The 11,995-nt window shown below is 42.5% G+C and overlaps 1 protein-coding gene across 3 annotated transcripts in view; it reads right to left on the bottom strand.

The window, feature by feature from the left end:
- Window positions 1-1,602: 1,602 nt before the first annotated feature.
- Window positions 1,603-11,995, bottom strand: part of LOC102760446 (glutathione S-transferase A4) — an 18,041-nt gene continuing 7,648 nt past the window's right edge. For all 3 annotated transcript variants that reach the window (XM_006763186.2, XM_015563564.1, XM_015563563.1), the window contains exons 3-8: window positions 11,289-11,395; window positions 10,006-10,057; window positions 7,921-8,053; window positions 5,441-5,582; window positions 3,384-3,515; window positions 1,603-1,901 (exon numbers count right to left, since the gene is read on the bottom strand). In XM_006763186.2, the coding sequence (XP_006763249.1) occupies window positions 1,779-1,901; window positions 3,384-3,515; window positions 5,441-5,582; window positions 7,921-8,053; window positions 10,006-10,057; window positions 11,289-11,375 (669 nt within the window). In that variant the 5' untranslated portion in view covers window positions 11,376-11,395 and the 3' untranslated portion in view covers window positions 1,603-1,778. The remainder of the gene's footprint in view (window positions 1,902-3,383; window positions 3,516-5,440; window positions 5,583-7,920; window positions 8,054-10,005; window positions 10,058-11,288; window positions 11,396-11,995) is intronic.

Raw genomic sequence — 11,995 nt, forward strand, 5'->3', positions numbered from 1 at the left:
TTTAGCAACCATCTGGGGAGTCAAGGGGATGATTTTATTGTTCACTATATAAGCCTTCTAAAGTGTTTGAATTATTTACCAAGACCACATGATTATAATAAAAAGAAATTGCCTTAAAATTTTAAGTCATTAAAAATAATTTAGCCAGGCTAGTGTGGCTCAGTGGTTGAGCATCATACTATGAACCAGGAAGTCATATTTCAATTCCACTTAGGGCACATGCCTGAGTTGTGAGCTTGATCTCCACTGTGGGACATGCAGGAGGCAGCTGATCAATGATTCTCTCTCATTGATGTTTCTATCTCTCTCCGTCTCCCTTCCTCTCTGAAATCTATAACTATACAGTTATGTTAGCTAAGAATTTCCCAGGCAGAGGAAAGGCAAGTGGTAAGGATCTGAAACATAAGTGTGCCTGGTATGTCCAAGAGAATAAAATATAATAATAATTCCTTTTTCCACTTAATTTCTCTAAGCTCTGGGGGAAGTCAGAGGAAAAAGTCATCCCCACACCGATGAGGAGCCTTGCCAACCCCTTCTGTCTTATTCATCAGGTGTGAGTTGGCCATGGCTTTGTCCGGGCGGGAATGAGATGGGGTCCTTAGCTAAATGGAATCCCAGGCTGGGATCTGGACACACTGGGAGCAGGAGTTAGGTCACCCGTGGGCTGGGGTTGGGATGCTGAAGGGCCCAGCTTGTCATAACTGTGTTGAGCAGCCCATTGTCTGAAAGGGGCGGAGGACTGAATGTCGCAGTGGGCGGTGTAGGAGGCCATGTGCTGTGGCAGTCCTGAGGAAATGGCCTGAAGGCTGGTGAGAAATTAAGTCATTTCTTAAGTAAGGATGTGTATGTGGATACACATTCAGAAACGGATCAAGCCTGGACAGAACATCCAGTGTAGAGCTGGTGGGATTGTGCACCCCAAGCCCTTGGCAGGAACCCTACTCCCTACCTGCTCCACCCACCGGAAACCACAGCTGTGCCTGTAACATCACCCTGAATAGTCACCCCATCGCCAACCAGCCTTCCACCCCCCACCAGAGCCCCCATGTGCGGCTGAGCTTACACACTTCGGAACACAATAGTTATCCTTAAAGAAAGTATGTCAAGCCAAGGGAATCTTTGGGCCAATGTGCATATTCATTGGTTATATCTTAATCTCAGTGTTACTTGGAATTATTTCACCAAAACAAAACCAGTCCTGGCAGCTATGTCAGGTGGAATAGGGTTGTCTAATTGTCCAAGTTAGTTTGTTTGTTTTTATCAGGGTCTCAAATGGTGTTCCCAGGACATTCTCTGTCCCCCACACATCCCCTTAGGATTTACTGCATCATCCATCCTCTTCCTGACAATTTGTCACTTGCCACTTTTTTTTCTATCCCAAGTACTCAGCATCGGATGGGTGTTGGAAAACTACGGTCCCCTCCCCCCTCCCCCAACCACCCCTCTCCCCTCAAAGCTCTGCTCACCCTTTCCCCAGTGGTTCTGACCTGGATACAGACAAGGACAGGGCCCCATGTAGGCCATCACCCTAAATATATCAGCCTCCTACTTATATATACATTGATCTCAAAAAAGTTCTAAGCTTCATCCACAATGGACAAGTTTAAAAATGCTCACATAACCAAATGGTCTCATGTTTCATTTAATTGGCATTTGCTGTTGACGGCAGTACCTCTTTGCTCTTTTCAGACATTTTACACCTAGAATCTACAGTGAGCTCCGGCACATGCGATGCTGTGGCTGATCGCAGCTGTGAGCCATAGGGAGGCCTGCCGCCATTAGAACTGCAGAACGCGCCTGACCACGTCAACGTAGCGGCTATCCGCAGGTGGCTTCCTCTGACTCCCAGGCTGCAGGAACTTCTTAATTGTAGGGATGTTGCTGATTCTTGCTTTAAATGCCTGGAATGAGAAACAGCAAAATCAGGGCCTCAATAGTGGTCACAACCTTAAAGAGAAATCAAAACTTTGTCATGAGTGGAGGTTACTTAGACCAGCGACATATGGAGCCCAGTGTGTTGAATCTGAGTTAATCCCTCAATGCATGTTTGCTGATATTCCTGAGAAGGATGATACAATGGCTGGTGTGTACAGCCTGAGTTACATTATCTTAATTTTAAAAAATCACTGTCATAATTAGGCAGTGCCTGTTTTAAAAACTCAAAAAATTATTTAACCTATCAACTCCTGTTCTAGGAATTTATAAGGGAATAAGTAAAGGTGCTAGCAAAGAAATAACTATAAGAATGTTAACATAGTCCAGCTGAGGTGGCTCAGTGGTTGAGTGTCAATCTATGAACTAAGAAATCACCAGTTCCATTCCCAGTCAGGGCACATGCCCAGGTTGCGGGCTCGATCCCCAGAAGGGGGTGTGTAGGAGGTAGCTGATTAATATTTCTCATCAATGTTTCATTGAGGGACTTTGTGGGGGCCCTAGAGTCAGGGGGACTATCAGGAAGCAGAGTTGTTTGGTAGGAGATGGGAGGGAAACAACAAAGACAGACTTGTCATCCTTGCTTCATCAGGAAAAACTCAAAGTAATAAACAAACAAAAAATGGAAAGTACAGTGGGGCCTTGACTTACAAGTTTAATTCATTCCGAGACCGAGATCGTTAAGGAGCTCGTTAAGGATTCATTAACTCAAATTGCTCTATCAACTCAATGCAAAAAATCGGCCTAGAGACAGCTGGTATCTCAAAAAATTCGTTAGTCAGGACACTCGTAAGTCAAGGCCCCACTGTACCACAAAAATGAAAAGCACATTAAATGTTTATGCATGCCAGAAACCAAAATAATCTATTCTTTCTCCCTTTGTAAGATTTTATTTTCTAACTAGAGGCTCAGTGCATGAATTTGTGCACTGCCGGCCCCTCCCCCAATCAGGGTAGGGGGTCTGATCAGAGGCCAGGCCAGCCGGGGGGAGGGGGGAGCGGTGGAGGGGCTGTGGGCAGTTGGCTGGCTGGCCCTGCTCCCTGGTTGAATATAACAAGCAATATATGTTAGGTGCTAAGAATACTTTCTTGCATAGAATACTTTCTTGTCACGAATCCTGGAGTAACTGAGTTGGAGCAAGTGTTAAAGAAAATGAAACCCCTAGTACAAATTGAGCATAGTGTTACTAATTATATAGTATCTTTACACTAAACTTAGTGGGTGTCATAGTGACTGGTCATTCTGGTCATTCTGGCACTCCAGTAGCTAGCTTTTTATATATAGAATGATCCGATAGTGTGAGCAGGAGAAAATTACAAAGTGAATAAAATAATGATTTTTTAAAACAGTCTTCTTGAGTTCCTTCTGGCATTGGCCTGGAGGCACACTTTGTTTCAGTCTTTCTTTTCACTCATTTTCCCCTGGGTTTTGTGTAGATGTTAACACACTACCTTTAGCAGAGGGAAGTCCGAGAGAACAGAAGCATTGAGTTCTTCCACCATTAAAATAGCTTCTAAGAGTTGTACATCCGCCCAGCTGAATTTGTTGCCAACAAGGAAATCCTCTCCATGGTCTTTCAAAATCTGCAGAAAGAAAAATAACAAAGAATATCAAATAAAAGTAGAGACTATTTTGCCTGGCTAAACACTTACAAAACATGTACAGATCAAATTTGCTAAAGAATCTTGGTCTTGATAATCCTCAAGAATGCTGGCAAGGGCAGGATGAAACCAATACTCTTACACATTGCTGTACATTAGCACCATCTTTTGGGAAATTTGTCAGTGATTATTAAGACATCGTGGGTGGTGAAGTGCCAGAATGGAGCTCCCTGTTAGGAGACCAGAGCTGGTTAAGTAAAAGTGTCCCCACCCACCAGGAGAGGGCGACACAAAGGTCATGATTTGTACCACAAATACAAATAAATCACAAATGGGATACAAGAAGTCCAAATGTGGTGAATATAAAGAAAGTAGCATTTAATCTACTTTCCTACAAAAACCATATCCCAGCGTAACGAAATATATAATGAGGGGAAGAGTCATTTTATAGAAAAGATTCCAGTTAATAAATTAAGAGAAACTGGTAGGATTGGGATGTCAACATTTGCATCCACTGATAAATCAGTGGATCTAGGCACTGATCATAAATTACATTGAGTCATAAGAACAGTGACAACCAGATAATATGTGCTTCCTAAGGAACTACGCAACACCACCGATGAAGTGGTCTGGCCAAAACACATCAAACTTGAACCTGTCAAGCTTCTAATTCTAACTCCCAATTGACAGAAAATCTAGGGAATGAAAGAGTTATGTTGCAATAGTAAACTCCAGGCTGTAAGAAACCTGGCAAGACAAATGCAAGAGGAGAGAGGAGAGAAAGCAAGAGGAAAGAACCTGAGATTAAAGGGAGCTATTTTAAAATATTATGTAATTGACTAATTACAGTAAACGAAATTGAGTTTGATCCTGATTTGAACAAATGAATTATTTTAAACATTTTGGGATGTTCTGGGATTAGGCCACACATATTTCAAAATCCATAATATGATAAAGCCCAGTTCACAACACCATAACTTAAATAATCATACTAGTTTTTCCCTTTTTCAATGAAACTGCACACTGTCCCCAAATAAACGGGAACTTGCTTGTCTAATACTCTGAGCTTCTGGCAAAACTCTTCATTATAGTTTGGTCAACAATAAATCATTCTTTTTCAAGGCAAAGGCTGAATTATTCTGAATTATACCACAGAATTATGTTGTCCTGCAAACCTTTATATACGGAACCCTATACTAACAAGTCTTTATCATGCGGCATGCTGCCCTCCTGTGACTTTAACAGATATACTGAGAAGACATCCGTAATTAGCATTTGCCCCAAAATGATGTCAGAAAAGTTGTAACTTTAAGAGGCTTTGTCTTTTGAGTGAGGCATGATTAGCCAACAGTATTAAAGCCTAAAGAAATATCTGACACAATGAATTGAGATGATGATGCCTTGGGCTGACGGTTTTCGTTTGTTTGTTTGTTTAAATCAGAACAGAAGAACTGTATCCTTTCATTGTATTTGGTCTATTCTAAGTCTGTTTTGTTGCGGGTTCCATAATTAGACATGCCATTTGTTTTGGAATCCTTATTAAAGTTTTAGTCCAGATGCAGGAAAGCTCTAACATGGTTTCCGTCTTTTCGGATCCTCACTCTTTTAGTCTTATCAGCAATCGGAAATGTGCAAGGCCTGGATCCCCGCAGCCTGGGAAGGGAGGTGGGAACTTGCCTTGCCCCGCCCCCCTCCCGCCTTCCCTCCCAGCTTCGTCCTTCCCTTCTCCATTTCCCCTCTAGGACAAGAGGAGGATTGGAGGGTGGTCCCGAGAGGTCAGCTCCTCCCTTGTCTACCCACTCTCCCCCTGCCCCGCCCCACAGGATCTGAGTACGCAGCTGTCGCTGGAGCATCAGGGCGCCGGCCACCCCGCTGGGCCCCACTAGGGTTGGATCCCTGCAGCCTACCTTTTCAAAGACCGGGAAGTAACGGGTTTTCGCTTTTGTCACAATTAAAGCGATGTTCTCCTCTTTTTCCTTTGGGGGTTTGAACGCAGCCATCATGATCATGGCCATGAGGTCCTGAGTGCCGTCGGCGTACATGTTGATCCTGACAAAACACAGTGTAATTCATTCCCAGAGGAAGCCTCCAGTACGGGGTTCCCAATCTGCAACTTCTGTGGTTTAAAAGGAAATGGGGCGAATGACTTGATTCTCCCACCCTTCGTGTCCATGCTCAGGAATGATTTCTGAAGCCAGAACCAGCCTAGTGATCTCGGTATAGTAGGGTCTCTGGAAATGTTTAGTGAATAAAGGGACGCGAGAAAGAATTAATGAGTGCTTCTAAGTTGAAACCTTCCATAAACAAGCAATTAGGTTATTATGGATTTAAAGACCGAAAAGAATGAAGTTTACCGAAAATACAAAACAATTTAGTACCAGGACCTTTTCACTTGGAAGATATATCATTTATCAGGTCTTCTGTTGACCTGGCATCTGAGAAAGAAGTTTACTTTCCTAGTCAGGTCAGACAAACAACTCATGTTATTCTCTTAAAATTTTTCCTTCGAAAAAAGTGTTTTTTTTTGGCAAACACTTTTTTAAAAAGGTTATTAAAGGTCTAATCATAGTAGATACATTACTATTATTTTCATGCTATGCTAGTTATCTCTGCAACCAGTTTGCAAACTCATTAAGGGTTGTGTGTCTTTGTACACCCACTATGTGCTAAGCGTCCAACAAGCTTAATGGTCTTCTTGGTTTTTGTCTTTCTTTTTAACATATATGAAATAATAATGTACTGTCATTGTCCTAGCTGAGTTACAAATGCTTTTTCTTCCAGGTTAAATTGCCATGTAGCCTGCTTGCTTTAGTCTATTACAGTTTATGCCCAACCTGGAGCAAAGAATATTAACAATGCTAACTATAGTTTTGGACACATATCTTGGAAAAAAAGCCACTAGTATTTAAAAAACAACAATTAAAAACATGCATTGAGACAATGAGAAGCAGACAGTTTTTGCACATTAGTATTTGTTTACGTTGTTATAAAAGGATTCTATTCATACGCTGTGTTTGAAATTGCTTCTCTGGGCATGTACCCTTGGGATTGCCAGGTTAGAAGGACTAACTCCATTTTAAAGATAGAGCTATGGGAAAGTTGGGGTAAGCTGCCTCTGTTTATGGACTGCTCGTTTCTATGTTAGGATCTCTCCTTTTTCTGAACAATTGAGCGTGGGCCTTACTTCTACCAAGTCTTCTGTATTTACTGATCATCTCATCATATCCGTGCTTACGGTGATAAGATATAAGAGAACACTGAAAATGTCCTTTGACCCCAAATCCAGATAAATTTTTATAGTTATATTTGTTTTGTCTTAAATCTACTTATCTCCTGTGAAATTAAACCAATCATCCAAATAGTCACAAATGTTCACCCTCCAGTATTTGTGATAAAACCTGCACTTTCTTCCATCAATAGATGGGGTCTGTTTCCTGGGTTGCCTTTGTAACTTGTTTTGACCAATAGAATGAGAAGGAATTAATAAGTAACTAGTTTTTAGCCTAGTACTTAAGAGGCCTTGTGTACTTTCACTATCTCAGAACCCTGCCTAGCCTCCATGAGACAAGCTCAAGATGAGAGGATGGGGCCCAGCTGGTGTGGCTCAGTGGTTGAGCATTGACCCAGGAACCAAGAGGACACCAGTTTGATTCCTGGTCGGGGCACATGTCAGGGTTGTGGGCTCAATCCCCAGTGTGGGGCATGCAGAAGGCAGCCAATCTCTGATGTTTCTCTATCATTAATGTTTCTATTTCTCTATCCCTATCCCTTCCTTTCTCTCTAAAAATCAATAAACACATCTTTATAAAAAAATGAGAAGATGGAAGGTGTATGGCCCATTTGCCTCCCAATCAATATTCAGCCAACACCCACAACCAGAGCCTCCTGGCTGACTACTGGCTGACATATGAGTGAGTTCAGTCAAGATAAGTCAAGCCTGGCCCAGATACGCCCACCCCTCAGATGACCCATAGACTGGTGAGTAATAATAAACACTTGCTGATTTACATCAATGGGCTTCAAGATGTGTTGCACTGCATTATTTGCAGTAATAGCTCATTGCTCAATATTTATTTATTAGTTCATTCATTTCCACCTTCATGTAGAATAGTTTGCCAGGTCATTTTATGAGAAGATATTTTGTTAGGAGTGGAGAGAGAATATGAGAATGTTGAATGCAGATTGCTATGAGCAGTAAAAGGAGAAGCCTAGAGTATTTATTCAGAGTTAAGCATAAGTCGTGTTGGGTGTAACAAGAGTACATCTCCCCTTGTTGCCTTGCCTTCTCCCCTCAGTCCAGGCCGAAAGGCTACAGCTGACCCAGGTCTCAGTGGGTGTCTACAGAGGCCTGGATAAGAATCAAGTACAGACATAAATCCTATGGTACCTGACTGTCTCCTTCAGGTCCTTTCCATACAAGTTGTACTTGGCAGCCAGGTAGCTGAGGATGGCTCTGGTCTGCGTCAGCATCATCCCATCAATTTCAACCAGAGGCACTTGGCCAAAAAGCAGGCGCCCATCTGTGGTTTGAGCAAAGAAAGATTAAGATACTCTCCTTCCATGGCTGTTGTAAGCCTGCAAAAGTGTCCACTTTTAATTTTGTTGAGTGATTTTTAGTTTTTATCCAAAGTGGTGAGTTAAAGACCCCATTTGTTGAGGAAATGGCTACCATTTGCTTAACGGAAAATTTGAGATTTGCTTGATGGTTCATGCATTTTTGTGTGTTGGTTAGTCGTGATTATTTAGGATTTTCTTTTTTTTTTAAGATTTTTTTTATTGGTTTCAGAAAGGAAGGGAGGAGAGAGAGATAGAAATATCAGTGATGAGCCCTAACTGGTTTGGTTCAGTGGATAGAGCGTCGGCCTGTGGACTGAAGGGTCCCGGGTTCGATTCCGGTCAAGGGCATGTACCTTGGTTGTGGGCATATCCCCGGTGGGGGGTGTGCAGGAGGCAGCTGATCGATGTTTCTCTCTCATCGATGTTTCTAACTCTCTATCCCTCTCCCTTCCTCTCTGTAAAAAATCAATAACATATATTTTAAAAAAAGAAATATCAATGATGAGAGAAAATCATTCATCAGCTACCTCTTGCACACTACCCAAGGGGGATTGAGCCCACAACCCAGGCATGTGCTCTGACTGGGAATTGAACTGTGATCTCATAGGTTGATGCTCAACTACTGAACCATGCCAGCCGGGCTATTTAGGATTTTCTCCATTTACTATGACTGATTCTCAAAGTTGAGTGTACAAGAATCGCCTGGAGGAGGTGGGTTGTAAAAATATTCACCCACTTCCCAGATGTTCTCATTCAGGCGTGGAGTTTGGGAGTCTGAATTCTTTAAAAGGTACATCAGGTAGCACTCTAGGTCCATACAACATCAGATAATGTGATACTAAGAACCCTGGCATACCCAGGTCCTAATGCCAGCTTCAGCCCTTTTCACCCATGACTTACTTAGAGCTTCAGCTCCCTTTTCTCTAAAATAGGAATAATACCTATCTAGCAGGATTTTTGAAAAGATGAAATGAGATAACATTAGTAAAATACTGAATACTGTCAATAGTAGATGTTTAGTAAAATCAAGTTTTCTTCTTTGTGAATGACTGCCTATATAATAATGTGTTTTAAAAAGATACTGCAGTCCTAGCCTGTTTGGCTCAGTGGATAATGCGTCAGCCCTCGGACTGAAAGATTCTAGGTTCAATTCTGATCAAGGGCATGTACCTCGGTTGCAGGTTTGATCCTGGCCCTGGCTGGAGTGCACGTGGGAAGCAAACAATCGATGTGCCTCTCTCACATCAATGTTTCTCTCTCTGTCTCTCCCCTTCGTTTCCACCCTCTCTAAAAATCAGTGGAAAAATAATGGTATAGCTATTAAAAATTTGAAAGTACTCTTTTTTTTCCTCTGAGAAATTTTTCTGGGGAATCGTATGGATTAAAGATGTCTTCTTGGATCCACATTTAAACAAATTTGGATCTTTTCTATGGTCTTGCTTCTAAAATTGTGACCTAATAGAATAATTTCCGTTAATCTGTTAAAACCACCAAGAAGTGGATATGAACAATGAGAACTAGAGAATATCTTAGGTCACATTTCCCTTCCTTTTTTCTCCTTCCCCTTCAGCCCACTGGATCATTATTTAAGAATTCGTAAAGGATTCTTCAGTGAGATGGGGAGTTTTGAACCAATTGGCACTGGTCACCCATGTTCATGCATCTTATCTAATTGAGGTCTGGGGTCGTAACCTACTTGATAAGCTTTTATGAAGGCTAAAGAGACTATGCAGATGACAAATTTAGCTTCGTGCCAGGGACACAGTGAACAGGCAATCCATGTTAGCAGTCATACTGTGCGTCTTTTCTGATAGTTGACATTCTAGAGTTCTGTGTTTTATAATGAAATGAGTACTTCCAGAAACACATTTCTATTTTTTTCCAATAAGATGAGATTGAACAAATCTAGGCTTACCCTTCTGCAACTTCTCATATTGCTCTCTTGTTTCAAGAAATTCTTCTTCAAACTGGATAAAGGACAGAGACATTGTTATAACTTTAATAAGGTGCTGAGAGACAGAGATGTGGGGGGGGGAAGAGAGAGAGAGAGAGAGAGAGAGAGAGAGAGAGAGAGAGAGAGAGAGAGAGAGAGAGAGAGGAGAGAGAAATGCTCTTGGTATAAAATGCCCAATGGCTTCAAGAAAAGAAAAATTTATAAGGAACACAAAGCCATCAACTATCACACAGCTGAAGAATTCTGAGTGTGTGTGTGTGTAGATTAGCTTAGAGTCCCTTGGATTGGAACCCCTTTTGGCTCCTGGCCTACTTAAAGCATACCCCACACCCCCATTCATATTTTTCCTTTTCTTTGCCTTAGCTCTTTCTTCTCTCCAAACGCTTGTCTTTTTCTCCAACTTCCCCAATGATCTCTCCTCTTCTGTTTTTTCTTTTCTTTCTCCTCTCCTTTCTGTGTTATTTTCCTTCTAATCAAATTTCTCTTTGATGCTCATATAGTCAATGAAAGGGGTCCAAAGATCATTACTCAGGTGAGGTTAATATCACTTATCAGTGGAGTTTCTAAAGCTTTTGTGACGAAGAGTGACTTTTGTCCCTCAAACCTCGCGATGGGGGTAGGAAGAGGTGAGCAATGTTAGGGGAGAATTCTCTAAAGGGAAAAGAGAAAAACCAGGATCACCAGCCCTTGTTCCAGAGGAGATGACATTGAAGTAGAGAAAAGGAAGGCTATACCTGCATGAAACCAAACAATAACACTTGTGAAAATCTATGAAAAGCCAGCGGAGAGGGAACTCAGAGTTAGAAAAGATCCTAGTGGGGCAGGCTCTTCAGAGGATGATTCAAGGAGAGACCAGACTGCAGTGGGCCTAGGATTCCAGTCGGCAGCCCTGGGTAGCACGTGACTAAGATGCTACGGCAGAGCTAGAGGGACCCCAGGAAATCAGCTGGGCCAGATGAAAGAAATGATCCCTATGTGGTTTCCTTACTCTCCTTTATCTTATGACCCACCAAGATCTTTCCAGCCCCTACAAAGCTCCCAGAACACCTTTCTTGGTTTCTGCCCTCCCACCCCCACTTAAACCAAGGACCACGATCCCCTCTGCATCTCTTACAAAGACAGACAGCTGGGAAGAGAAAGAGCCAGTGCGGCTGGGAGGCACCATCCTGAATTTTGAAGAGGGAAGACGCTCACTTCAGTCTCACCCCAACTGCCCTCCTTCCTTTTCCCGGTCAGGAACCAACCTCCACGCCAGCTGCAGCCAGCAGCCAGCGGATCGACTCCATCCTGCCCCGGCCAGGGAAGTACCAGAGCTTGGGTTTGGCTGCCATGACGCCCGGCGCAGGGTTTCCTAAAGGGCCAAATAAGATGTTTAGCGAGCAAACGAACACACACCATATGGAGTGTATCTGTTTGTAGCAATTCCAAGACAGAAAATGAAGCTGTTATCCAGGGATGCATACTGGTACATAGTAGGTAAAACTATGAAGAAAAGCCAGAAAATAATGACCCAGCAGCAGGATGGTGGTCACCTCTAGTGGGAGAATGCAGGTTATGATTGGAGGCAATCCTGGGATGCTAATAATATTCTATTTCTTAAAACAGAATTAGTAATTAGCCTTTATAATTTATCTTTAAACTGCATATAGTCCTAACCGGTTTGGCTCAATGGATAGAGCGTTGGCCTGTAGACCGAAGGGTGCTGGGTTCAATTCCAGTCAAGGGCGCATGCCTGGGTTGCGGGCTCAATCCCCAGTGGGAGGTGTGCAGAAGGCAGCCAATCAGTGATTTTCTCTCATCATTGATGTTTCTATCTCTCACTCTCCCTTCCTCTCTAAAATCAATAAAAATATTTTTAAAAATGAAAAAATAAACTGCACATAAATGTTTTTGCAATCTCCTATATGCAGGTATGCTCTATCTCACAATTTAAGTGGGGGGGGGGGGGGGG

This window comes from Myotis davidii, unplaced genomic scaffold (assembly GCF_000327345.1).
Source record: "Myotis davidii unplaced genomic scaffold, ASM32734v1 scaffold1497, whole genome shotgun sequence".
Lineage (NCBI taxonomy): Eukaryota > Metazoa > Chordata > Mammalia > Chiroptera > Vespertilionidae > Myotis > Myotis davidii.